Below are 25,914 nucleotides of genomic sequence, written 5' to 3' on the forward strand. Positions count from 1 at the left end.
CCCTGGAATTTTTCACATCTGCTCTTTATAGCGCCACCAGGAGGAGGCGACACATTTTCCATTTTCTAATATTACTCCTTCAGATTTTATCCAAATTTCACGCAAATCGGTACACATGCTCTCCATAGTCATGTGATCAAGACGGGTTTGTTTGATTTCTCATATTCCACCTTCATTGCCTACTAAACTTTTCAGGAGTAGCCTGCTTTGTACCCGTTTTGTACAAATCGCCACAACTACTCAACGCAGCGTCCGATTGCAGTGAAACTGTGCATGCATATTCCCACTAGGCCGAGGAAGAAATGCCACTTGACAGTTTTCAAATCAGCCTCATGGTGGCGCTACAATAGGCCAAGCCGCGTCTCTCACACACACACACACACACACACACACACACACACACACAAAACATGATTATATTACTCCTAAACATTTTGCCAAACATCACACACACTCCTATCCTCCTGGTGGAGACCTGTGCCCAGAAGGGCATTTTTTCTAGTACTGGATCTCCACTAGTCCCTTCCTAACATTTTAGTCTAGTTTTTATTTGTTGACGAAATTGTCAGTATATTTAGTCTTAGTTTAGTTTCCATTTACTTTGTCAGTGAAAAAAGATAGTTGACGAACATTTTTTGTCTTAGTTTTAGTCGACAAAAACACTGCATTACAACAAATGTTTTTTGTTCCTTTTTGCAGTTTTCAGGCACCAAAATGTAGAGGAAGGGAACCGTCTTCTGGAAAGGAATGGAGACACAACACAACACACCGTATATTCACTATCTATGCACAGAGATTAAAATATGGTGCATTTTGCATCCCAAAATGCAGTTTATAGTTAAGGGACGCAATAAAACCACGACCTCTGCATCAGTGCATCCACAGGATGCACTACTGTACTGTTAGTTTATTTTGCTAGCTTTAGTTATAATAATCATGTCTTCTTCCGTTTTCTACATGAATATAACCATTATAACCATTAAATTAAATGGGAGTTAAATGCTGCAATTTGTAAAAAATAATTGCAAAAATATGACTCCTAACGTGGTTGAAGTGGGACTCATAAAATGTCCCCGGGACTCATTTCTAAAAGACCATCCCTGCATCCTGGGACTCATTAGATTGAAAACCTATCACTGGATACAGTCATCATGCTATCATGGTCATATTTAATCTGCTCTTTGTACTACTATGCACTTTTGTACAATTTTACAGAAATGTTGGATTATTTTACAAAACATTTAACAAAACGAACAATTTTCAACTTTCTGAAATAAAGTTAAAAAAAAAAAGGTTTGCTCCACATAATGTGGGTGATTTTCCTTAATGATTATATCTGGTTTCAGTATTTATTTGTTGTATTGTTTCTATTGGTGATGGAGGGGGTCGCGAGACATGGCCAAAGAGGCGGCGGTAGAGTGGCCGGATGGTAACCGCAAGGTTGCAAGTTCGAACCCTGTGGGCTCCCCCAGAGTTAGTGTCGAAGTGTCCTTGAGCAAGACTCTGAACCCCTAATTGCTCCTGATGTGCAGGTTGGTGCCTTGCATGGTTTCCTCCACCATCTGTGTATGAATGTGTGTGAATGGAATGCACAATCTATGTAAAGCGCCTTGAATTAAGGCGCTATATAAATGCACCGTTGACCAAAGCATTTCCAGGGGTCCCCAGCCAAAAACGTTGAGAACCCATGCCTTGGATCACAAACCCCAAAAGACAGCCGAAAACCTAAATGATCCTAGTGAACCCTCATATCAAACACAGATGATCAGATGGGAATCTTTAAAAATTTATTGAGCCAAACTTAACGTCTTAAATGTACATAATATGCGTGAAATCGGGTGACATAAATTGATAATTATACACACATTAAGCTATAAAAAAAAAGAAAAGGACAATTCTGCTCATTTGCCAAGTTTATATATCCTACTCATCAATGCAGGTTCAGTACGAGAGACTCCACTGTAGCCTGGTGAAACCACTCCCCCTGCTGAACAACAGGGTGAGTCTGGGATCTCTCAGGCAGACTCCGGTCCAATTCTATCCGGAGCGATATGAGGCGCGATCAACGCGAGACTTATGACATATTGAAGCGCTGCCACTGCACAAATATAAAACACAACCTAACAGGACTACAACTCTAAATTATTATGGAGATATCAGATTTTTGTTTTCCACTGCTTCCGGGTTCATCGTTTCTGCCTGAGAGATCCCTGAACAGATGCAGGCAGGAGGAACTTCATGTGAACTCGGTACTGCCGCGGTCTGGCGGCGTCAGGTTAACTCCACCGTGCACCTCGTACACATCTGACTAGAGGCCACATTCCAACACCCCAAAGCTCGGCCACTCCAGCATGGTGGGGTTACGGTGAAGTTGGTGACCTGCTGAAATATGTGACTGTCTCGTGAACCTCACACAAACTCACATGGAGGTCTTTAACCCATTTAGGAATAAAAAGAAGTCTTCTAAATGATGACAATTTTCCAAAAAAAAATCTGTATCAGTGGTGCTCAATCTTTCATGTCAAGGACCCCATGTAATTGGCTACCGACCCCCCATCTTAACATATGTTGTTCCAGGAACCTCTCAGAGGCAAAGATTTTAGTTAAAAACAATCGCTCTGAAAGAATATATATTCAAAGATTTGCGCCACATTCTCAGGATTTTTCTGAAATAGCAGACCTATGAGCTTGTAGATCTGCTATTTTTCAATAGCTAAAGTATAACAATATGCTTTAAAACACCAAAAAGGGGAACGAGAACTGAGAACGAGTGTTTTCAACCAGTGGTCCTTGAGGGAGTTCCTGGTGGTCCCCATGCTAAATGATGCAGAGAGTTGGTAACTAAATGGACCCTTTTATTTAATTCTTGAGTGTATAATGGACCCGTAAGGGTTAAACATCTCATGTTAATTTACATAGAAGTCTAACACAATTAGATGATATCAAAAGATAACAAAATATCCTTTAGTTTCGGTGTCTGAGAGGCTAAATGTCATCAGATGGTGGTTCCGTGGCTCACATGATAAATAATAGGCCTTGATTATGAAAACATATTTCATCAGGTCACCAATGTCACCGTACCACCACCATGCTGGGGTGGGTCTTGGAATTTGGCGTAACTTATCAAAATGTCCCACTGCGACCCTGAGGTTCACTATCACATTATACAGACGAGTGGTATGGGGGAACCGTGGGGGGAGGGGGGGGTTTACTGGTAATACGGCCTGTAGCGGGACTGATCGGGATGGTGGGGGCCGGGCATTTGGCCCTGCGGGGGCCCAGGCGGGGGGCCCTGCATCCGCGGGGGCCCCGGATGCTGCGGGGGCCCCCTGGGGGCGGGCCACCCCATCCCGGGGCTGAGCCCTCCCCCGGGGGGCTGCCCGCTGAAGGGGGGGCTGAGGGTGCCCTGGCCCCCCTCCTCGGAGAACTGCTGCATGGCGTTGGGGTTGTAGTGGTGGGGCGGGGGCTGGTGGGGGCCCCCCGCGTTGGGGGGCCCGCCGTGCTGCTGCTGCGGGCCCTGGGGGGGCCCGTGGGGGGGCCCCGGCGGGGGGGGCGGGTGGTTCATGTAGGGGGGCATCTGGCCCATGATGTGCCCCGGGGGAGGGGTGTTGGGCGGGGCGAGGGCCGAGGACATGGGCCCCCCGGGCGGCGGGCCCCCCTGGCCGTACACCATGTGGGGCCCCGTCTGAGGGCCCTGGCCCTGCGGAGGGGGGGGCCCGTGCTGCATGCCGGGGTGGCTGATGGGGGGAGGGGGGGGCGGCGGGGGCCCGTAGTGCTGCTGCGGAGGGGGCGGCGCCATCATGTGGTGAGAGTGGGGCGGCACGCCCTGGCCGGGCGGCTGGCCGGGGTACTCCCCGACCCCGGGATGGTGGTGGGGAGGGGGAGGAGGGGGCTGCTGCTGCTGGGACCCCGGGGGGCCCTGGGGGGGGCCCCCGCCGGGGCCGCTGGGGGGCTCACCCCCACCCCCTGGGCCGCCGCGGGGAGGCGGGGCCGTGGAGGAGGAGGCGGAGTCGTCCTGGATGGGCACAGTGATCAGGTTGCTGTGTTGACGCGTGGTCACCGTGGAGATGCGGAACGTCTCCGAGGAGGGGGGCGGGGCGTCGTGGGGCCCGGGGGGCGGCGGCTGGCCGTACGGGTCACCGTGACCTCCACCTGGGGGGGGGGGGGAGGGGGTTAAGTTACTTAAACAGTACAACCACCTATAAGGTTACAGAATCCAAAAGAAAAAGGAGTAACAGAACATTTAGACCAAAATACTTTTGTCATTGGTCGATTTGCCTGACTACTTCCTGATTAGTCATTTCCGAAGTTTTTTTTTTCGTTTGTTTTTTAACCAATGACAAAGCTTCTTGAATGCAGATTGCGGCCCCTAGATGTGTCACAGAGACTAAATATGAACACTAAAACATTTGGTGTATCATTGTATTGTATTTTAAACCTATTGTTCGTGAGTGTATGGCCCCTTAATTGATGTATTTGTATTGCTCTGGAGTGGATCTTCACATACAGCCTATATGGCTTATCAATTGATTGAATGACGACACCCAGGCAGTTATGTTCCACCTATTTAAGGTTTTCAAGGCCATACCCATGTAACTTGAGAAAGCCCGGAGGGGCGAAGCGTTGTTGTATTTATAGGTTGAAATAAAAAAGACGGGGGGGCAGAATTATATCGTGTGCGGACATTCCACTTTTTTCTTCATTTAGTCATTTTTTTGGATCCAGCACAGTATTCTGAAACTGGGATGTGCATGTGCATATCGTTGTCCTGCTTTACACTAAAACGTTAGTTTCATAATTACCTCCTCCGTGCTTGAGCGGCGCTGGGAGGTGCCCGTGGTTCTTGTTGGGGTTGAGGTGGGGAGGGGGCACACGGAAGCGCTCGGGCACCTCGGAGGAGGCCCCCGGGGGCAGGTGGAGGCCGGGCTCCCCCCGGGGGCCCCCGCCACCTCCGGGGCCTCCCGACGACTTGGCCGCTCTCAGGTGGCGGTGGTTGACGTGGGCCTGCAAAGGTGAGGTTCGACAACAAATCACTACGTAGTCGTTTTCCCGTAGGTCTTGTTGGGGGACAAGGTGTATTATATTAGGGTGTACCTGTAGGTCTCTTTGGGACAGGTAGGTGCGCTTGCATCCCGGAACGATGCTGCACATGTACAGCGCCCCGCGCAGACTCTGCTCGATGCGCTGCACCGGGTCGGTGCAGTTGTACATGGTGAGCCTGGTGGACAGGAAATGTTCACCATTAAATAACCCATTTAGTTCAACCAGAGAGAGAGAGAGAGGGGGATAGGGAGGGAGAGAGAGGAAGGGAGAGGAACTGAGGAAAGGGAGAACAGACAGACAATGGTGAGAGAGTCGAGTGGGAGTCAGCAAGAATGCATCGTTATCTATGTATTGGACCCTGACTTTTCGGAAGAGAACCAAGAGAAAATAATGATACAATGAACAGCAATATCGTTATATGAAAAGAATAGTAAATCTAGTTAATATAATTGGTTACTAAATGTCAACTTAACTTCAGTGAGTGCTATATAGCAAACACGGTAGTAAGATGGAAATTCTCCGTCAGTTGATAAAATAAAATAAAACAATTCTTCTACATTCGCTAATTGTGTAGACAGATATTTAACAATAATGTAACTCTTGAGAGCGTAAAATGAGGTCCATTTGCATATGCTACGTTCTCAGGAGTTAAAGATCTATAAGGGTCCATTTGGCTACCAACTGTCCATCATTTGGGGACCACCTGGAACCTCCTTAAGGGCCACTGGTTGAAAACCCACTGAAATAAAGGATAGCCAATCTACAAGCTCACGTTCTCCACGAGACGAGAGCATCGCGAGCCTGTAGATCTGCTATCTGCGTAACTTTAGCGTGTGAGCAGCAGCTTACCCGGGACACATCTTGTCTCCCTTCTTCTCGTGATTCAGGGCGCACTCGTAGCAGAACACGTGCTTACACGGGATCTGAGGAGACACACCATACTACTCATAGCAGCAGTGTTGTTATTGGCAGAAAATTTCTATTTTTAGTCAAGTCAGTCTTTGGAATGAAACTTAATTTAGTTTTAGTCACCTGGAATGTTTTAGCGTTTTAGTCGACGAAATATCATAAGATTTTAGTCGACTAAAAGCGGGCCTTGATGCTGTCGAATGGCTGATTTTACACTTGCTGAAAATAGCTTCTATATCAGTGGTGCTCAATCTTTTCCATGTCAAGGACCCCCAGAATTATCTGCATTTGGCTGCGTACCCCCACCTGAAAATATGTTGTTCCAGGGACACCCCCCCCCCCCCCCCCCCCAGAAACAAAGATTTGAGGTAAAAACGTTCACTGTGAAAGATTTGCGACACATTTTCACGATTTTTCAAAAAATAGCAGATCTATAAGCTCGCAGCGCAGCACTCGGTAACCGCACTGCGAGCTTGTAGATCTGCTATTTTTCAATAGCTAAAGCATAGCATAATGCTAACCCAAAATGGGTTAATGCAGAGCAGTACGGTACGTACCATCCGTCCGTAGATGTGAATTGGAAGACCACATTTGTCACAGAAGTGAACTGGAATGTCGTCCTTCTCGCCGATCAGATTCAACTGTTGGAAGAAAGAACAACATAGTTAACGTCGTTGGTCTTAGAATCTATTTTATGCTCATTTTACAGATTATTCAAATATAGTGGGAGGATATAACAAAAATAGAACAATGGAAAGCTGTCCCACAAAGTCATATTAATAAATGACATCTCTGAAGCGAGGATGTCTCGTTCTGTGGCGAAGTCGGTTGAGCTGCGCAAAACACGTGCTCGTCTTTAAGGACTTCAAATAACGTCGATGTCCGAATGTGCGTAATCACTGCTGTCGTGTTTACTATTTAGGCCACGTCTCGCAAGACCTTCGATATGCATTATGCGAAGTCCACAAGATCTGTCCCGTTATTTCAACGCCGCTGAAGTGCCCTTGAGCAAGGTACTGATCCCCCAACTGCTCCCCCTGGAGCTGCTTAGTGGCCAACAGTATATGACTGAGGTTGTACTGGTCAGCTCCCAGGTTTTAATGTGTGTGTGTGTGTGTGTGTGTGTGTGTCTGTCTCTATGTGCAGGGCGTTGCTGAAAATGAGCACCTGTGCTCAGCTACTACCCTGGGTAAATAAAGAATAAAAAAATAAAAGTTTCAGGATTTAAGGAGAAGGACGAAGAGGGGAGTGAAATGCACCTTATAGTCCCAGAACAGCTGCTGGGGGAACCTCCTCTGACTCCCAAAGACGTCACCGGCCTTGGCGCCACAGTCGAATTTCTCCTCCTTCTTAAATACAAAGTTCTCTGTGAAACAGAAAAGAAATGTTGGACGAGTTAACGCTGAAAGTATACGTTGAGTAACGCACGACCTGAAGCACACACACTCCACTGACATCACAAATATAGAGGGTCTTAGATTATTCCATTCTGTATCATTCAAGAATAGGAACGCACCCGATGTATCGGCCACATATGGGTATTGACCGATGGCAGTAGACAATATTTATCTGATTGATTGAACATTTTATTCACATTACGTAGAATCAGGGTACATTTCAAACAAAAGCACTTATGGTAGGGACTTATGGTATAGACCTAAGTTGCAAACCTACTGCCTTATAAAGGACATATACACCGTAGAACCTTATGTGAAGTATAATTTAAACAAAAGACAACGCTCTCTCTGTGCACAAATAATACGGTCAGGAACATTACCATTAGCACTGGTTTAATGCCACTCCTGAAGAAGAGAGATATTGCTTGTTCTGTGAACTTGGTGAAATGTTATTGCTCTAAATATGATGACATAAGGCAGGGATATTTTGGTTAATAAGATGTCTTCTATCTGTGGGGATTTCCTAGATTTAAGTGACTATGAAAACATGGAGATGTGTTTTGCCAGAAAGGGACTTTTGTTGTGGCTGATTTTATTTGTCAAGCTTGGGAAAGAAGACAGAGTACTCTGTATAAGTCTGGGCTGTAATGTAATGATTTATGTAATGTAAACATGCTGTACATGAAATTGTGAAATGTCCAGGACACGAAAATAAATAAACAACAAACAATCAAATATTAAAAATAGCCCATCTACAAGCTCTCTCTCACTCTCTCTCACTCACACACACACACACACACACACACACACACACACACACACACACACACAACGGGAGCGTAACATATTGTTAAATAGGCCTATAGAGCGTCTCAGTCCCGCCCCCTACGACGACCCAGGAAATGATTCCCCGTTCATTTTCCTCATAGACATTTCAAAAAGTATTTATTTTAAAGACCTTTAAATGCAAGCGTTCCCTCGTCCCCGGGCGGCGGTTTGAAGGGCCGGCTGCTGGTGGATCTGGGGGGTCTGGTGGGAGGTTTCCTCAGAGGCTGTTTAGAGATGAGCTTGATGGGGATGCGTCTGCGGACGTCTGGCCCGCCCAGACTCCCAGAGCCGTCGCTTCCCTGGAGGTCATTGTCTGCGGAGGAGGGGAGAGAAAAGAAAAGACGTTCTTTTAGTACAGTGTTTTAAATTAGTAGTCAGTGGTTCCCAAACTGTTCAGCCCCGTGACCCAAACTAGTGAAAATAGCAGATCTACAATTTTCACTACTTCTTAAATATGTGTTCTAATTCATGGAATTTCTTAAGATTTGTCTTTCATTTCTACAAGACATTACTGGAGAGGGGGGAAAAATCATTGGAGTTTTTTTTTAATAAAAATTTCACAAAAGGTTAGCTTTTTTGGGAAAATGTTTTGTAATAATAATAATTAAAAACCAAATGTAGGAAACAAAAACTAAGTTGACCTGCACTCGTTTTAATTAACGGGTCACACTGCTGCCTCCTGCATTATGTGCAAATTCGAAACAGGTGGTACGCATGGCTGTTCAGTGACTTCGACGAGTGCTTCCAAACTTCAACACTTAGCAGTGAATTTCTTGACAGAAAGTAGCTCATAACATGTCTACGGTGGATTTTTATGTAACAAAAGCTTACTAGCTTAGCAGATTGAAAGAGGATAATTCAAGCTTGGCCTAGAGCTGCAATGTTGGTGAGTTTAACGTTGTTTAATACAAGCAGATCGCAAACGCAAATTGGATGAATGGGGACTCCATTGGAGGGTATTGCAACTCTAGATACAGCATGGAATATTGTCTGCGGCCTGAACGCTTTGGGTCTGAGAGGCTACATGTCATCAAATGGTGCTCTCAAATGACAGGGTTAAGGCCCTTAACCCCTTTGGACCAGGTACTTATGACCTCAGTCACAGCTTTTTTTCAAGTTCAGCTGACATTGATTGATTGAAATATTTATTACCAGTTTTCAGAATTACAGTACATTTCAAGCACGTAACTCAATACAAAGACTGTTAACTGTGAGTGGACGACCCAAGAAAGCATTACACTTGTTTACAAGAGGGTCCACCTTGTTCAATTCATCAAAACATTTAGAGACGTACTACACATAGACACTTTTATATAGCCAAAGAAACTTCAGTGCCAGACAGACAGACAGGGTGGGGCACAACTTTAAGAGACTCACATTTACATTTCTACACTACATGCTCTGAGTCAAATTGATTGATTGATTCATTGACTGTAGAATCACGGGGTAGTTAGTAGTTCAAGGAAAACCAGAAAAGGCGCTAAGACTTGTTTACGTAAAAGTTCTCCATTTTCCATTCATCAAAAGATAAAAATAAACATAAAATATCCCCCTAATAAATAATGCAATTCAACTAATCGCAGTAACGTTGCTTAATTGCTGCTCGTTATAGGTCCTTTTTTATATCATTAATATCAATAAGCAATCTATAAATATTAAATAAATGTAACTGTGTATGCGCCTCCTCAAACACAGAGGCAAGGCGTGGAAATGACAACTTTATCTAGCGTTAACAAGGTAACGTAAAGCAGTGGTTGTGGTTCCCAAACTTTTTCATGTCAAGGACCCCCAAATTGACACTAATTAGCCCCGCGCCGGCCGCGGACCCCCATTTGACAAATATATGCCAGGGACCTCCATATAAGAGAAGATGTTTACGGCTCTAGCAGTGATTCTCAACCCGTTTCATTTCAAGGACCCCCCCCCCCCCCGTTTGACATGCATTAGTCTACGGACCCCCCCAGTCTTTTCTATCTCTGGGACCCCCGATTTATAATGTAAAATCAATATGTTATGTAACTCTGAGAGTGTACAAATGGACCCGTCAGTGTCTATTTGATTCCATTTGTACACTCTCAGAGTTCCAGACCCAAAGGTGTCCATTTGGTTCCAAACTGTAATTTAGCCGGGGACCCCCTGAAAGTCCCTCAAGGACCCCTGGGGGTCCCCGGACCCCACAAATGTGTTCTGAATAAAGAACAGTTAGTTCTATAGCGCTGCTATGTGTGTGTGTGTGTGTGTGTGTGTTAGCACAGGCTAGCTAAACCTGCTAACAGGTTGGTTGCTGACTGTGTGTGTGGACGACAGTTTTACTGTTAATACAACGTGTTTAATATGAATTATTATACGTGTCATAACGTCGCTGAGCTTGTTAAAGAATCATACCGCTGTTAAAATAAAATATTAGTATGTATTATTATGCTAACGGCTAACTTACCATTTTGGTCCATGATCCATTAACGTTACGAACGAACGCAATGCATTGTGGGATAGGGAAGAGAGGGGGGGCTATGGGAGAGTCTGAGGTCCCATAGGCCGGGGGGGGCTGGGCTGCTGCTGATTCTGTGATTGGCTGGTTGGTTGTCAGGGCGACTAGCTGGCACTACCGCACTTTTGATTGATTGATTGATTGATTGATTGATTGATTGATTGATTGATTGATTGATTGATTGATTGATTGACAGACAGTTTGCATTATACAGTGAGTAAGGGGAAAAGGGGTGGGCGGTGGTGGGGGGCAGTGGCGGAAGGTTCCCCTAACGACAGTGGGTGCCCACCTTAGAGTAGCCTATATATTTTAATGTGCCCACCTTAACCGCCTTTCACTATTTAATTATAATAATAAACAGTGACATTATATACCAGTACATTAATTCATACTCAAATGACATTCACAAAAAGGATGTTCAACTTTCTGTTAAAAACAACAACACAGTACGTGGAGCAATAGAATGTGACCAAAGGTCGCAGTTAACGATGGAATCGTGCATTTCCCGGCCGTCAGTGTGTTGGTTTGTTGGACACATGACATCACTTGACATCATCAGGGATGGAACACGTGACATCACGTGACATCATCAGGGATGGAGTACGTGACATCACGTGACGTGACATCATCAGGAGTGAGGGGTGGACCGTGGAGATCCCTGATGTCATCAATATTGGCCAGCAACTCTACCTACATCTGACCTCAAACCTCAAACCCTTAGATCTCCATACATGGAGCTGACCCGTTCTGACATTCCATAATGTTGATCCTTCCCCATCCATCCTTCATCTTCGATGTCTCCCTTTTGACTGATACCTGTCCATTGAAACTCTAGACGGGCCCGCCCCAAATGTATTAGTGTGGCTGCGCCCGGGACAGCCGGCGAACTAGAGTTCTTAACAGGCCCGGAAATTAATGTATCACCCCCCCCATGCCAAAGCGCCAGCGCTCGCCCAGCAGTCTGCTGTCACCCAGGTCGCTTCTTGCCCTCAGGCGTCTTACTATGAATAAGGTTATTACAGCGGTATAACATATAGGATAACAGTTTGACCTGGTTTAGAAGAGGTTATTACAGCTGTAACATATAGGATAACAGTTTGACCTGGTTTAGAAGAGGTTATTACAGCTGTAACATATAGGATAACAGTTTGACCTGGTTTAGAAGAGGTTATTACAGCTGTAACATATAGGATAACAGTTTGACCTGGTTTAGAAGAGGTTATTACAGCGGTAACATATATAGGATAACAGTTTGACCTGGTTTAGAAGAGGTTATTACAGCGGTAACATATATAGGATAACAGTTTGACCTGGTTTAGAAGAGGTTATTACAGCGGTAACATATAGGATAACAGTTTGACCTGGTTTAGAAGAGGTTATTACAGCTGTAACATATAGGATAACAGTTTGACCTGGTTTAGAAGAGGTTATTACAGCTGTAACATATACGTAGGATAACAGTTTCACCTGGTTTAGAAGAGGTTATTACAGCGGTAACATATACGTATAGGATAACAGTTTGACCTGGTTTAGACCTGGTTTTACAGCGGTAACATATACGATAACAGTTTGACCTGGTTTGTAGGAGTAGGCCTGCAGATGTTAGTTCTCAACCTTTTCTGGACCAGGGATAAAGCTTAACATGGTATCCCTCTGGCCGCAGAGTTAAGTTTGTTTACTGTACTCTCAGTTCAGTAATAACAGTGTGAGTTCGATATTTTTTGGGCCTTTTTGCCTTTATTGACAGATTAACAGTAGTTTGACACGAAATGGGTCTGTAACTCTGAGAGTTTCCCCACCCACCCCTTTTTCCCCTCACTGTATTTACAGTATATGTTTGTTTCTTTCCTTTTTAACCTCCTCTATGATGATTTCCTGTATTTTTTGCTATACATAACAGAGTATATTTGTATACATCTGTAATTAATTGTTATGATGAATTGCACATGGTGGGCCCTCGTAAACAATTAAGTGTACTGCAATGCTTTATGGTGTCGTCCACAGTTAACAGTTTTGTTTTGAGTTGTGTGTACTGTACTGTAAGTCTCCAATCTGTTAATAAAATTCATCGATCAATGTACAAATTAATTTAACCAAATGGACCCTTAAACAGCGTAACAGGTCCATTTGTACACTCTCAGAGTTAAATTGACAGTGATTTTACATTATAAATTTGGCTCCCAGAGATATAAATGCCATTAAATGGGGGTCTGTGCTGCCTAATGCATGTCAAACTGGGGGTCCTGGAAATTAAAATGGTTGCGAATCACTGCTAGTCAGAGCCGTAAGAATCTTCTCTGGCATATCTTTTCAAATGGGGGTCCGCATAGGCTAGTGGCTATATAGTTATATATGTGTCAATGTGGTGGTCCTTGACATGAAAAAGTTTGTGAACCACTGTCTGTGCTCAGCCACTCTCTGTCTCTGTCTCTCTCTCTCTCTCACACACACACACACACACACACACACACACACACACACACACACACACACACACACACACACACACACTCTCTCTCTCTCTCCACTCCACTCTCTGAAAGTCAACGCGCGTGCCCGCGGGCCCCAGGAACCAAAGCGGTATTCTTCCGCGCGGCGCGTCCTCGTCACCCCCATCGTCGCCATTTTGATTCAGCAAAAAATATGACTGAGTTTTTCCTGGGTTTTTTTTCTCCTCTGTGTGTGACTGACTGTGTGTGAATGCTACAAACTTAGCTTCGTGTTGTTTTTCAACTCGACTTCGTTCGGTTCGGTGTCTAAAGAAGAAGTAGCCTAAAGAAGAATCTATCTGGGAGTGAAGAGAGGCCATTATTGGAGCTGTTAATGTTTTAATGCGACACAACACTTAGTTTGACAAGACTTTATATAAACGGCCAGGAGGAGAGAGAGACAACACACACACACACACACACACACACACACACACAGACACACACCCGCACACACACACAACGGTAGCTAAGTTCAGCTAACGGCTAACTTTAGCCCTGCTGTCTGTGTGTCTGTCTGTCTGTCGCAGTCCAGACTCCTTCCTTCCTTCTTCACAACAAACCAACAAACACACTTCAGCTGTTGTTGTTGTTGTTGTTGAAGCTAATGGAAGTTAGCTAGTTTGGTTTAGCTGCTGTGTGTTGTGTTGTTGTTTGAGCTCCATAGCCCATACATTATAAAGAACCAGAGGAGAGACAACTCTTTGAATCAAAGGTAAGTTGTTGTGTTGTTCAGAAGGACATGTCTCTGTCTCTCTCTGAGTGCTGCTGCATCATCAAAGTTCAACTCTTTCTTTTAGCTTTCTGTGTGTGTGTGTGTGTGTGAGAGAGAGAGAGAGAGAGAGAGTTGGATGACTGTCTGTCTGTCTGCTTAACTAGTCTACTATACCTTCTCATGTCAAGGTCCATTTATTTATTTATTCGTGCATTTGAGACACTAAATGATGACATTTAGCCTCTCAGAGACTCAGAGAACCCGAGACTTAAAGATTATTTTGTTGTTCGATAATACGATTTTCGTCAACAATTCCAATCCATGCTGTATTGATGTTGGTACCATTACAGGCAAAACGTTGATCAAAATAACAACTCTTCTACATTCTCTAATCGTGTGTACTTCTTGTACATTAAGTAATGCAGGATGTTTAGCAACAGTGCACGGGTCCATTTGATCTAACAAGGGGTCCGTTTGGCTACCAACTCTTCTCTGGCCTGACTGGAACCCCCCTTTCAAGCCAAGGACCACCGGTTAGGTGGTCCCCGGACCCCCCCACACACTAGCCGAGAACCCCACTGATGGTTGTTAGCATGACATGCTAACTGTATGTCTGTCAGCTAGTTCTGGTAGCAAGTTGAGAAAAGGAGGAACTTAACTGATTGTGGCTGCAGTGCAGTGGCCATTTAGTTCAAACTAACCAACTGTAACTGGGAGCTAATGTCGGCTAACTTTAACCAACAGACAAAGCAATGAGATTAACTATTGACTTGTTGTTGTGGGCTGTTTTCTACTCGTAACTTAACCCCAGTTATGATGATCCATTCATGTTGTTGTTAAACGAATGAATCTGGTTCTTCAGACTAAGTGAATACTAGAGAGGATTACAAAGTTGGTTGAGGCCAAAAAAAATGTAACTACATTGTTACTACTGAAGACAATAAACTACTACCTTCTAGTCCTGGCGAATGAGTTATACTGACGTTTGAAAGGCTTGTTTGAAAGTGTGGTCGTCAGAAATGTGTGATTGAATATGTGCAATATATATATATATACTGTTAATGTTGTGCTTAATGTTAGCGCTGGGATTGGAAGTCGAGGTAAACAGAAATCTGAGCTGAGCTCTGCTCTCTCACCACACCACCACCACAGGCCAGTTGATGTGCACTGCACGAGCACGACATATCACTTTACATTTATATCACTGCTTCACAAACATTCATGTCATGTCAAGGACCCCCAAATTGACACTAATTAGCCCGCAGACCCCTCCAGGGACCCCCCCCCCCCCCCCATAAGTCAAGAGAAGATTTGTATGGCTCTATAGCAGTGATTCTCAACCCGTTTAATTTCAAGGACTCCCCAGTTTGACATGCATTTGGCTACGGACCCCCCCATTTAATGGCATTTCTATCTCTGGGACCCCCAATTTATGTTGTAAAATCAACCACCTAACTCAAACAAAATGTAGGAAATGAAGAAAACCTTATATTTTTGAGGGCCTATTTATGTGCAGCTTTTGGTGTGTGTAAGTGTAACCCAACATTTGTCCCAACACAAACATTAAATGCTATCGACAATGAATGGACAATTTTGAGTGTTTGTGTAAACACACACATTCCGGAATGAGATGATGTACCATGATAAGAGCGCCCCTCACTTCACACAGGTGTGATTGTTTTTTAAAGATTTAAAACAAAGCAATACTAGCTGCCTCATCGTCTGTATTGTGAGGAGTTAGCTGCTTTAGCAGACAGTTTGAGAGGGAATAGGGGGTGGAGTTAGCTGTTTTTATAGCAGACAGTTTGAGAGGGGGAGAGCTTGTGTAGTTAGCTGCTCTAGCAGACAGTTTGAGAGGAGGAGATGTGGTGGAGTTAGTTGCTTTAGCAGACAGTTTGAGAGGGGGAGAGGTGGTGGAGTTAGCTGTTTTATAGCAGACAGTTTGAGAGGAGGAGACGTGGTGGAGTTGGCTGCTTTAGCAGACAGTTTGAGGGTCCAATGGTGTTGAGAGGTTTTGTCCCAAGCACTTTTACATTTTTTATTGGTTCAATATATCTTTTAACCAACACACACACACACACACACACACACACACACACACACACACACACACACACACACGTAAACGTTCAACAGCAATGATTTATGAGGGGTTCTCCGCCCGACAGCAACAACATGCATATATAAAGACCACCACAAATGATTCTGCAAACTGTTAATAAAGTATTCAATCAATCGAATTAATCAATGTGGCAGGTGGAGGTGAAGGGAATAGTTGACAACGTAAAACCTCTGCATAATGATTCCGTCCTTATTCGGCGGTGGCTCAGGGGTAGAGGGGCTGGATGGTATGGCCTGTTCGAACCCGGGCTCCCCCAGAGTTAGTGTCGAAGTGTCCTTGAGCAAGACTCTGAACCCCTAATTGCTCCTGATGTGCAGGTTGGTGCCTGCCTTGTATGGTTTGGTTTCTGCTGCCATCGGTGTATGAATGCGTGTGTGAATGGGTGAATGTAATGCACAATCTACGTAAAGCGCCTTGGATAAAGGCGCTATATAAATGCACCATGTTATATCGCATCACGTTTGAAAGGCCCTTTACTGTTAATTTACAAGAAGTCTACACAATTAGATGATATCCAACGATAACAAAATATTCTTTAGTTTTGGGTCTGAGAGATGGGTCTGTCATCAAATGGTGGTCCGTGGCTCAAATGGTTCTGAGAGGCTAAATGCCATCAAACGGTGGTCCGTGGCTCAAATGGGTCTGAGAGGCTAAATGTCATCAAACGGTGGTCCGTGGCTCAAATGACAAATACATAATTAATTAGCCTTGATTATGAAAAAGGTTAAACCACCTGCAGTCAGTTATTTTAAGATGAAAGAGTATTTGAAGTGAGCAAACTAGCAATAGAATACAAGTTTTGAAGCATCTGCCAGAAACATGAATGGTCATCAGAAAGAAATGTCATGATTTCTTCAGCCGGTCGGCCCCAGAGCCTTAGGATGTAGACAGAGTTACGCAAACTGTGTTCACTTCATGGGGCTTCAGTCCAATGGCGACTCTCCTACGTAGACTTCTATTGAGAATGAGGGACAACCAACTGGGACAAGTCCTGGACCGGAAGTATATGCAGAAATGCATTGGACTCATCAGGGCAACAGCCCAGCTTTAATCTTAAATCCCTTTATTTTAAATTGTTTTGTAGTAATCGTACAAAATAAATTAAAAAACGAAATGACAGAGACTTTAGTTGTTACTGTACAATACTTTAAAACAGTTGTCATGTTGCACACATGCTTAAAATAGCTCTTATTTGCGCCGCCCTCGTTGAAAACAATGTATTTCCAACTCCAGCTTGTCTCAGTTCAGTTCAGGCTGCATGAACAGCGCTCGAGCGCTCGGTTTCTGCCCCCTCAATGTCGTATACCTCTTCTATTAGATGGCTCTGGTCGGCCCTAAAACATCACCATTACATTCTCTAAGAGGTCAGTAGAAGCCCTGTTCTATCGTATTCTGTGTGGTCAGTAGGCTGTTCCATTCTAAGTGGTCAGTAGTAGGCTGTTCAGTGGAGCCGTCATCTGGTCAGTTCTATTTCGGTGGTGAACTCGGGGGGCTTTTGCTTTCCTGTCAGACCGTTTGTCCGTCCGTCCGCGGGCCACGAGGGGACGACCCTTGCTTGTATTCTAACGGATTGTTATTATTGCACTTTTGTGTCTGTGTGTACACTGTAAATGTATGCCAGATTACAGTGTACACTGTAAATGTATGCCAGATGGACGCCCGCTCTGAGCGTGGCACGCTACGCTACGCCACGCCACGGCAGGGCACGATGTCACCGAGCGGAAGGACTTGGATTTCCTCCTTCAGTTTGCTTCAGTGTTTTGGCAGCAATTTTTTTGTTTTAGTCATATAGGGCTGTATTTTGTGTGTCTTAAGTACCAGGTCTTATTCCCTAACTTGAGTAAACTAAAGACCTGGAGGCGTGATCAATGCCATTTGGCCGAGTGTCCAAAGAGCATTGATCACGCCTCCAGGTCTTTAGTTTACTCAAGTTAGGTAATAAGACCTGGTACTTAAGACACGCAAAATACAGCCCATAGTCTCTTGAATAGTTTTCATTTAGTTTTAGTCACATTTTAGTGAATGTTTTAGTGTTAGTCTAGTTTTAGTCGACTAAAATCTACAGTTGATTTTAGTCGAAAAAAAAGTGTTTAGACGGGCCTAATGACAACTGAAAAATAGCCGATCTACAAGCCCACAAGGCGTCGCACATGCAACCAAGTGTAAAATGACTTGTACTGGATCTCTTGTCCACTATAGTCCCTTCCTAACATTTTAGTCTAGTTTTAGTCGACGAAAACAACACTGGTTTGCTTCCGTCCATGAAGGACAGGTCTGTGAGTCTGAGGCGTGTTTGGACTGTTAATTCACAGACAGACTGACTGACACTCTGAAAGTTAATTCACAGACTGACTGACTGACTGACTGACACTCTGAAAGTTAATTCACAGACTGACTGACTGACACTCTGAAAGTTAATTCACAGACTGACTGACTGACACTCTGAGAGTTAATTCACAGACTGACTGACTGACTGACACACACTGAAAGTTAATTCACAGACTGACTGACTGACTGACTGACTGACACTCTGACAGTTAATTCACAGCTTGTAGTTCTGCTATTTTTCATAATGTATAACATAATGCTTAAATACCAAAAGGGATTCCCGCCCAGAATGGGAAATCGTGAAAATGGGCCTCAAATCCTTGAATATATTTTACAGAGTGAACATTTTAACTCAAATCTTTGCTTCTGGGGGGGTCCCTGGAACAACATATTTTTAGATGTGGGGCGGAGGGAGGCATATTACATAACATTTTTGGGGTCCTTGACATGAAATAGTGAGCACCACTGATACAGAATCGTAAGGTTTATTTCAGAAAACTGTCAGGATTTTGAAGACATAATCTTTTTCATGAAATCCTCTTCTTGCGCTGCCTGCTAAATGAATGAGGAAGAGATGATGACAACATGGTAACTTTTTGTGTGTGTGTGTGTGTGTGTGTGTGTGTGTGTGTGTGTGTTCTAACAACAAACGGCAATCACTGACTAACATAAACGAACCTAACTTTTCATGATGGTGGGTCGGCAGCAACAGCCGTAGAACACGGACATTATATGTGACTAAATTGGACTGAGGGACTGCCATTGAATTCTTTTGAATTTCCGTTTTTTCACGTCATGTGAAAGCATTCAAATTGACAGATTGGTTGTTCAGTTTGACTCACCAGTTTTGGATATATTGCTTATAGAGATGTCTTGCAAAAACAGCGAGTTGAGAAAACATGCTTGAAAAAGCTTCACTTCTGTGGTCTCTAAAATTACACCTAGCTAGCTACATGTTTATGCATTTATTTCATATTTACATGTCGATTTCAGCTCTGACACTTATTTCAGACATGCTCTAATATGTGAAGAGTCTGCCCGTGCTATTACCTCATTTTGGATAAAAAAATAAAATCTGTTTTTCTCCTTTCCTGAACAGTTAGTCTTGCCGCCATGACTGTCTGTATCAAAACAAACATATTGTGACATCATATTTAGTGATGCACCGAATATTCGGCCGCAGAAAACATTCGGCAGAAAACTAAAAACAAAAAATGCATTTTCGGCCTATTCGGTTTCTGTGTATGCAATTAATGCATTCAAAAGAGCTGAATAAATGTTTTATGGACCCATAATAGTGATTGTTATTTAAGTTAAGTTTTGCCATAACCATTTATTTTGTCATATTCGGTTTTCGGCCAACTGTTTCCATCCTTATATTCGGTTTCGGCCAAGAATTTCCCTTTCGGTGCATCCCTGCACATTACATGCCGGCAGCCGTAGAACACGGACATCATATTATGACATGATCACATTACATACTGTGTAGCACAAGCTAGTTATATAATTATTGTCACCTTTCTTCTTGTTATTGCATGGTGACTGACAACATACCAGCCAAGGTGCCTGGACCACTGAGCCACGGCCCAGGCCAGCTCTGTCTTGTTTTGTATGGCATGTTATACATGTGGGCATGCTTAACGTGCTATAGAATATTTCCATTGTGTCAACAAAAAACAACGTACGGTAATTCCTCGTCCTCGAGAAGGACACAGACAGAGATCTTAACCCATTCTGACCTGAGATCAGATTCATACGAGGTTTCCACTGGACACACACTGGTCTGATGAACCCATTCTGACCTGAGATCAGATTCTAAAAATGTCAGTCGCTCTTCGATTTTTCAAAAATAGCAGACCTACAAGCTCGTAGCACGCCACTCGGTGGCGCACTATGAGCTTGTAGATCTGCTATTTTTCAATAGCTAAAGCATGACATGGTGCCAACACCAAAATGGGTTCCCGTTCAGAATGGGTTAATCCAGTTCATACTAGTTTGCTGTTGTCCGAAAACGCACCACAACAATACGTCGTCTGTGTGTGTTTTTAAACTCCGGTTCTGTGTGGATAAATCATCGGCCGGGGTTATCAGCGTTTCTTTCTCTCTGTCGAGCCAGTTTAATAGTATTGTTGTAAAGCCACGGCTGCCAGACTGGGGCAAGTCTGGACAAAGAAGCTCTGTCCCTGTTGTCGCTTGTCATTGATAAAACTGGTTGTATCGTTTAAAGGGACAGTTCACATCTGGGGAAAAAAACTGCAGTCACTCGATCTTAACCCATTTTGGACTGAGTTTGATTAAAAAAAAAAAAAAAAGGCTTCTAAATCCTAACATCTTTCTGAAAAACCCATGTTTCTATATGTCAGTGGTGCTCAACCTTTTTCATGTCAAGGTCGGACCCCCAGAATTATCTCTATTGGGCCACAGACCCACATCTCTAAATATGTAGTTCCAGGGAGGGACCCCTCAGAAGCAAATACTTTAGTTAAAAAATGTTCGCTCTGAAATATATATATATAATCAATGATTTGCGCCACATTTTAACGATTTTTCAAAAATAGCAGACCTACAAGCTCGTATGAGCTTGTAGATCTGCTATTTTTCAATAGCTAAATTATAACATGTTTTAAAACACCAAAAGGGGTTCCCGCCCAAAATGGGTTAATGCTATTTGTAGTAGATAACAGTAGCACAATTTGAAATGTGCACCCCATGGCCAGAAACATAATGAAGTCTACATGTGTTTGACCGGGGTTTGACCAGAGCCATCTAACAGAAGAGTTATGACATTGAGGGGGCAGAAACCGAGCGCTGTTCATGCAGCCTGGAGAGGGACAAGCTGGAGTTGGAAATTATAATACATTGTTTTCAACGAGGGCGGCGCCAATAAGAGCTATTGTGTGCAACATGACAAACTTTTAAAAGTATTGTACAATAACAACTAAAGTCTCTTTAATGTTTACGTTGTACTATTACTACAAAACAATCTAAAATAAAGGGATTTAAGATCATTGTAGGAGAGCCGCCATTGGACTGAAGCCCCATTAAGTGAACGCAGTTTGCGTAACTCTGTCAGTTTGTATTTGTCTTACTGAAGTACATTATTTTAAACTTTAGCTATTGAAAAAAAGCAGATCTACAAGCTCATAGCGCGGCACCGAATATATATTCTTCAGAGCGAACGTTTTTTAACTCAAATCTTTGCTTCTGGGGCGGGGGTCCCTGGAACAACATATTTTGAGATGGGGGTCAGCGGGCCAATTACATATATTTTTGGGGCTCCTTGACCTGAAATAGTTTGAGAACCACTCTGACACAGAAACATAGGTTTTTCAGAAAACCGTCACAACATTTTGTAGAACTCGGGTCTAAATTTGTTATGTCAGAACCTGTGTCTCGTATACCTGTGTTTTCCCAGGCGGGGGGGGACTATGAGGTCACTATGAGGTCACTATGAGGCGGGCACTATCGCGACCTCCTCGTATACCTGTGTTTGCCCCCAGGAGGAGGGCACTGTGAGGTCGCGACCTCCGTGACTAATCACAGCAAGCCTCTTTCTTCCTCCTAGGTGTGTGGTGTGTGTTTACTGTGGATCTGTTGTCATGGCAACACTCACTCACCCCTGTTCTTACGCAAGGTCTTCAATAGAGCGTCGCAGTCCCTCCCCCTTTCAGAACGACGAGTGGCCCAGGAAATAAATCCCAATGCATTCTTCCCATAGGCATTTCTTAACGTATTTATTTAAAGACGGTTACGCCGCGGACAAAGCCAACTCGGATCGTGACAAATCATGACAATGAACACAATGTTTTGGGCCGATCAAATCATTTATAAGAAGAAAAACAAAACAAATAGTGTTGTATCCTGCCTTTATTTTCTTCTTTCTATTGATTTGATCAGCCCAATATATTGTGTTCATTGTCATGATTTGTCACCCTTCTATGGGTGTGGGCCACCAAATTATTTTGGGGGGTACCCAGATTCTTAAAATATATAGATGGATAAATAAATAAATAAACTGCAACTGAATGGCTGGAAAATGGAAATGAAGAGTTTACATACATACCCATAAGGGTCCATTTGGTTCCATGTGTTACGCTCAGAGTTACAGAGGGTCCATTTGGTTCCATGTGTTACACTCAGATGCTAGTGTAAAACGCCATCAAGGCTCATCAAAACAATGTTTTGTCAACAAAATCAACTGCAGATTTAGTCGACTAAAACAGAAAAACATTAGGTGACTAAAATATGACAAACTAAATGGAATTCTATTAAAAAAAGATACTATGACTTTAAAAACTAAATGGAATTTTATTCAAAATACTATGACTTTAAAACTTAACTAAATGGAATTTTATTCAAAATACTATGACTTTAAAACTACTAAATGGAATTCTATTCAAAATACTATGATTTTAAATCTTGACAATGTGTGTTTGTGTGTGTGTGTGTGTGTGTGTTTCCCAGGTGATGGTGAGCGCCCCCTAGTGGTCTCATCACGTCTCGAACCCTGCGCCCTCGGAGGAGACCCATGCTGATAAATGCCAGGCTTCGCCACACCCTCTGCCGTCTGCACACACACCGATGCCTGCCTGCCCGCGGCCCGCCTCTGATCTCTGAACATACCCACATTTCACCCTCTGGTACGTAGGCTACCGTAGGACCAGCTCTGATCTCTGAACATACCCACATTTCACCCTCTGGTACGTAGGCTACCGTAGGGCCAGCTCTGATCTCTGAACATACCCACATTTCACCCTCTGGTACGTAGGCTACCGTAGGGCCAGCTCTGATCTCTGAACATACCCACATTTCACCCTCTGGTACGTAGGCTACCGTAGGGCCAGCTCTGATCTCTGAACATACCCACATTTCACCCTCTGGTACGTAGGCTCCCGTAGGACCAGCTCTGATCTCTGATCATAGAACCCTCTACCGATATTGACGTCAGACTTTGGTGCTTTATAGCAAGGGGCCGGTTGATAAAATACAACATTAATACTTAACTTCTCTATTATATTTGCTCTATTTCCGTATAATGTGTAAAGACTTAATGCAATGTGCATTCTGGCTTGGCCTTCCATTTCTGTTCTGTGTCAATGACACCATTTGTAATCAAAGTAGCCTAATTTGCTACATTTACTCTCTTTTGAATAATTGTAATGTGTAATGTCTGTCTGTCTGTAAGGAAACAAAAATAAAACTGGCTATTCTACTGCGTAAAACGCGCTCCCCGCTATTTGTTTGATGTGTTTAATTCGCCGTTTTTTTATAATGAAAAAGAAAGAGCAGATTTGTCCTGGTGACGAGGCCGTCGTGTTATGGTGACGAAACACGAAATCTAGCCATGCTCTGGGCTGCTATAGGGCTTCTGGGAAAATGAGTTCAATGCAAGTGAACGGGGCGGTTTGTTTGGACTACAACATGCTGTGGAGGCTGTGTTCAGGTGTCTCTTCAACAACAAACCATGGGACTTTTTCTCTGCCAGATTTTTGTGAATCAAAGCTGTAAATATTCAGTTTTTTGCCTTGCACTATTATGGTACTTACGGTTCTGTCACTCTATTGGTGTGTTCTATGGTACTTCCCACTACCCAGCGGGCTTTGGCAGACAGTCTATTATGTGAATCAATGGCAGTGGCCAGGTTGTTATTTTGTGCTACGTTCAACTGATATAAAGTTTCATATTACAAAGAAGAAGGTTGTCGTTTTTTATTTAATTAATCATTCCCCTACCCCCCCCCCCCCCCACCAGGGCTGAGCCCCGCGTCCCGGCGGCCCCCCCCACCGTCACCGCCACCATGTTCTGGAAGTTCGACCTCCACACCACGTCCCACATCGACCAGCTGCTGGACCGCGAGGACGTGACGCTGCGGGAGCTGATGGAGGAGGACGACGTGCTGCAGGAGTGCAAGGCCCAGAACCGCCGCCTGCTGCTGTTCCTGTCCCAGGAGCAGTGCATGGCGGAGCTGGTGGCGCTGATCACCACGGAGCCGGACCCGGGCCTGGAGGAGAGGAGCCGCTTCAGGTGAGTCACTGTGAGGAGGAGCCTGACATGGGCCTGGAGGAGAGGAGCCGCTTCAGGTGAGTCACCACGGAGCCTGACCTGGGCCTGGCCCTGGAGGAGAGGAGCCTCTTCAGGTGAGTCACTGTGAGGAGGAGTCTGAGCTGGGCCTGGAGGAGAGGAGCCTCTTCAGGTGAGTCCCCACAGAGCCTGAGCTGGGCCTGGAGGAGAGGAGCCTCTTCAGGTGAGTGCTGACTGATTGTATCTGGTTTCAGTATTCATTTGTGATATATTTTCTCTTTTCTGGGGAGGGGGTACATATTTACGTGAGCGTGGTCAAGTGAATTTTGTTGCACGGGTGCTCGTTTCGTGCACACGCCCGCGACTCACCAGACCTGGTTTTGGTTTAGCTTTAGCTTTTTTTTACGCTTGCGTTGTCGCGCCCCTCTAGAGCAGACCTGGAGGAGACCTGTCCAGGCGACAGCGCCTGCGTTCCTCGCTTCCCGTTTGAAAGGCCAAGGCCAAGGTTCCCCAACATGGCCTGTGATTAGATTAGATGTATAACGTGTGTAAACATCCTCAGGTTCCCCAACATGGCCTGTGATTAGATTAGATGTATAATGTGTGTAAAACATCCTCAGGTTCCCCAACATGGCCTGTGATTAGATTAGATGTATAATGTGTGTAAAACATCCTCAGGTTCCCCAACATGGCCTGTGATTAGATTAGATGTATAATGTGTGTAAAACATCCTCAGGTTCCCCAACATGGCCTGTGATTAGATTAGATGTATAATGTGTGTAAAACATCCTCAGGTTCCCCAACATGGCCTGTGATTAGATTAGATGTATAATGTGTGTAAAACATCCTCAGGTTCCCCAACATCGCCTGTGAGCTCCTGACGTCGGACGTGAGCATCATCAACGACAAGCTGGTGGGCGACGAATCCCTGCTGGAGATGCTCTATCACTTCCTGGAACAGGAGCCGCCCCTCAACCCCCTATTGGCCAGCTTCTTCAGCAAGACCATTGGCAACCTCATCGCCAGGAAGACAGAACAGGTAAAGGAACTCGCGCTGACGGAGTGGTTTTTGAGTGGTGCAACCACTCCCTTACGGAGCTATGTGTGTGGCTGGGGTAGCTGGCTGGGTGGGTGCCTGGCTGGCTGGGTGGGTTGGTATGCGCACGAAAACAGTACGGTTGTTTTTCACCACATGTGCGCAACCTAACGCACACACAAACACACACGCACATATTAACGGTATATATGATGCTTTCAGGTGTGACAGTACAGTAATGTACAGTAGAGGGACCGTTAGATAACTCTGTAATCTATCAACCGTTTCGGACGCGGGGCGGCTCGCCGGAACCCCCCCCCCCCCACGACCTACGTCCTACAAGCTCGTAGTGCCGCGCTATGAGCTTGTATATCTGCTATTTTTCAATAGCTAAAGTATAACATATAATGCTTAAAACAACAAAAGGGGTTCCCGTCCATGTAAGTTGTGTGAAGTCCACAAGAGACACATATTTTGGCAATTCACCAATTCCACCATCATTTGCCATGCTCTGGAGTGTAAGTGAACGAGTGGCCCA

The 25,914-nt window shown here is 44.5% G+C and overlaps 2 protein-coding genes across 6 annotated transcripts in view; one reads left to right on the plus strand and one right to left on the minus strand.

Moving 5' to 3' along the window:
- Positions 1-1,774: 1,774 nt before the first annotated feature.
- On the minus strand, positions 1,775-10,664 carry cbll1 (Cbl proto-oncogene-like 1, E3 ubiquitin protein ligase). The gene is made up of 8 exons (XM_080757765.1): positions 10,615-10,664; positions 8,308-8,490; positions 7,212-7,318; positions 6,510-6,593; positions 5,893-5,966; positions 5,095-5,218; positions 4,803-5,004; positions 1,775-4,152 (listed from the first exon to the last, which is right to left on the minus strand). The coding sequence occupies exons 1-8, from the start codon at positions 10,625-10,627 to the stop codon at positions 3,209-3,211; spliced, it is 1,731 nt and encodes a 576-aa protein (XP_080613891.1). The 5' UTR covers positions 10,628-10,664; the 3' UTR covers positions 1,775-3,208.
- Positions 10,665-13,300: 2,636 nt separating this feature from the next.
- Positions 13,301-25,914, plus strand: part of LOC308311230 (serine/threonine-protein phosphatase 6 regulatory subunit 2-like) — a 30,576-nt gene continuing 17,962 nt past the window's right edge. For 3 of the 5 annotated variants that reach the window (XM_080757871.1, XM_080757872.1, XM_080757874.1), the window contains exons 1-4: positions 13,301-13,869; positions 22,784-22,959; positions 24,071-24,343; positions 25,193-25,379. In XM_080757871.1, the coding sequence (XP_080613997.1) occupies positions 24,117-24,343; positions 25,193-25,379 (414 nt within the window). In that variant the 5' untranslated portion in view covers positions 13,301-13,869; positions 22,784-22,959; positions 24,071-24,116. Of the gene's footprint in view, positions 13,870-22,783; positions 22,960-23,157; positions 23,200-24,070; positions 24,344-24,371; positions 24,400-25,192; positions 25,380-25,914 lie in introns of those variants that run through there. The other 2 variants (XM_080757873.1, XM_080757875.1) reach the window with 2 other exon arrangements.

This window comes from Protomyctophum bolini, assembly GCF_963924005.1.
Source record: "Protomyctophum bolini genome assembly, chromosome: 23".
Taxonomy (NCBI): domain Eukaryota; kingdom Metazoa; phylum Chordata; class Actinopteri; order Myctophiformes; family Myctophidae; genus Protomyctophum; species Protomyctophum bolini.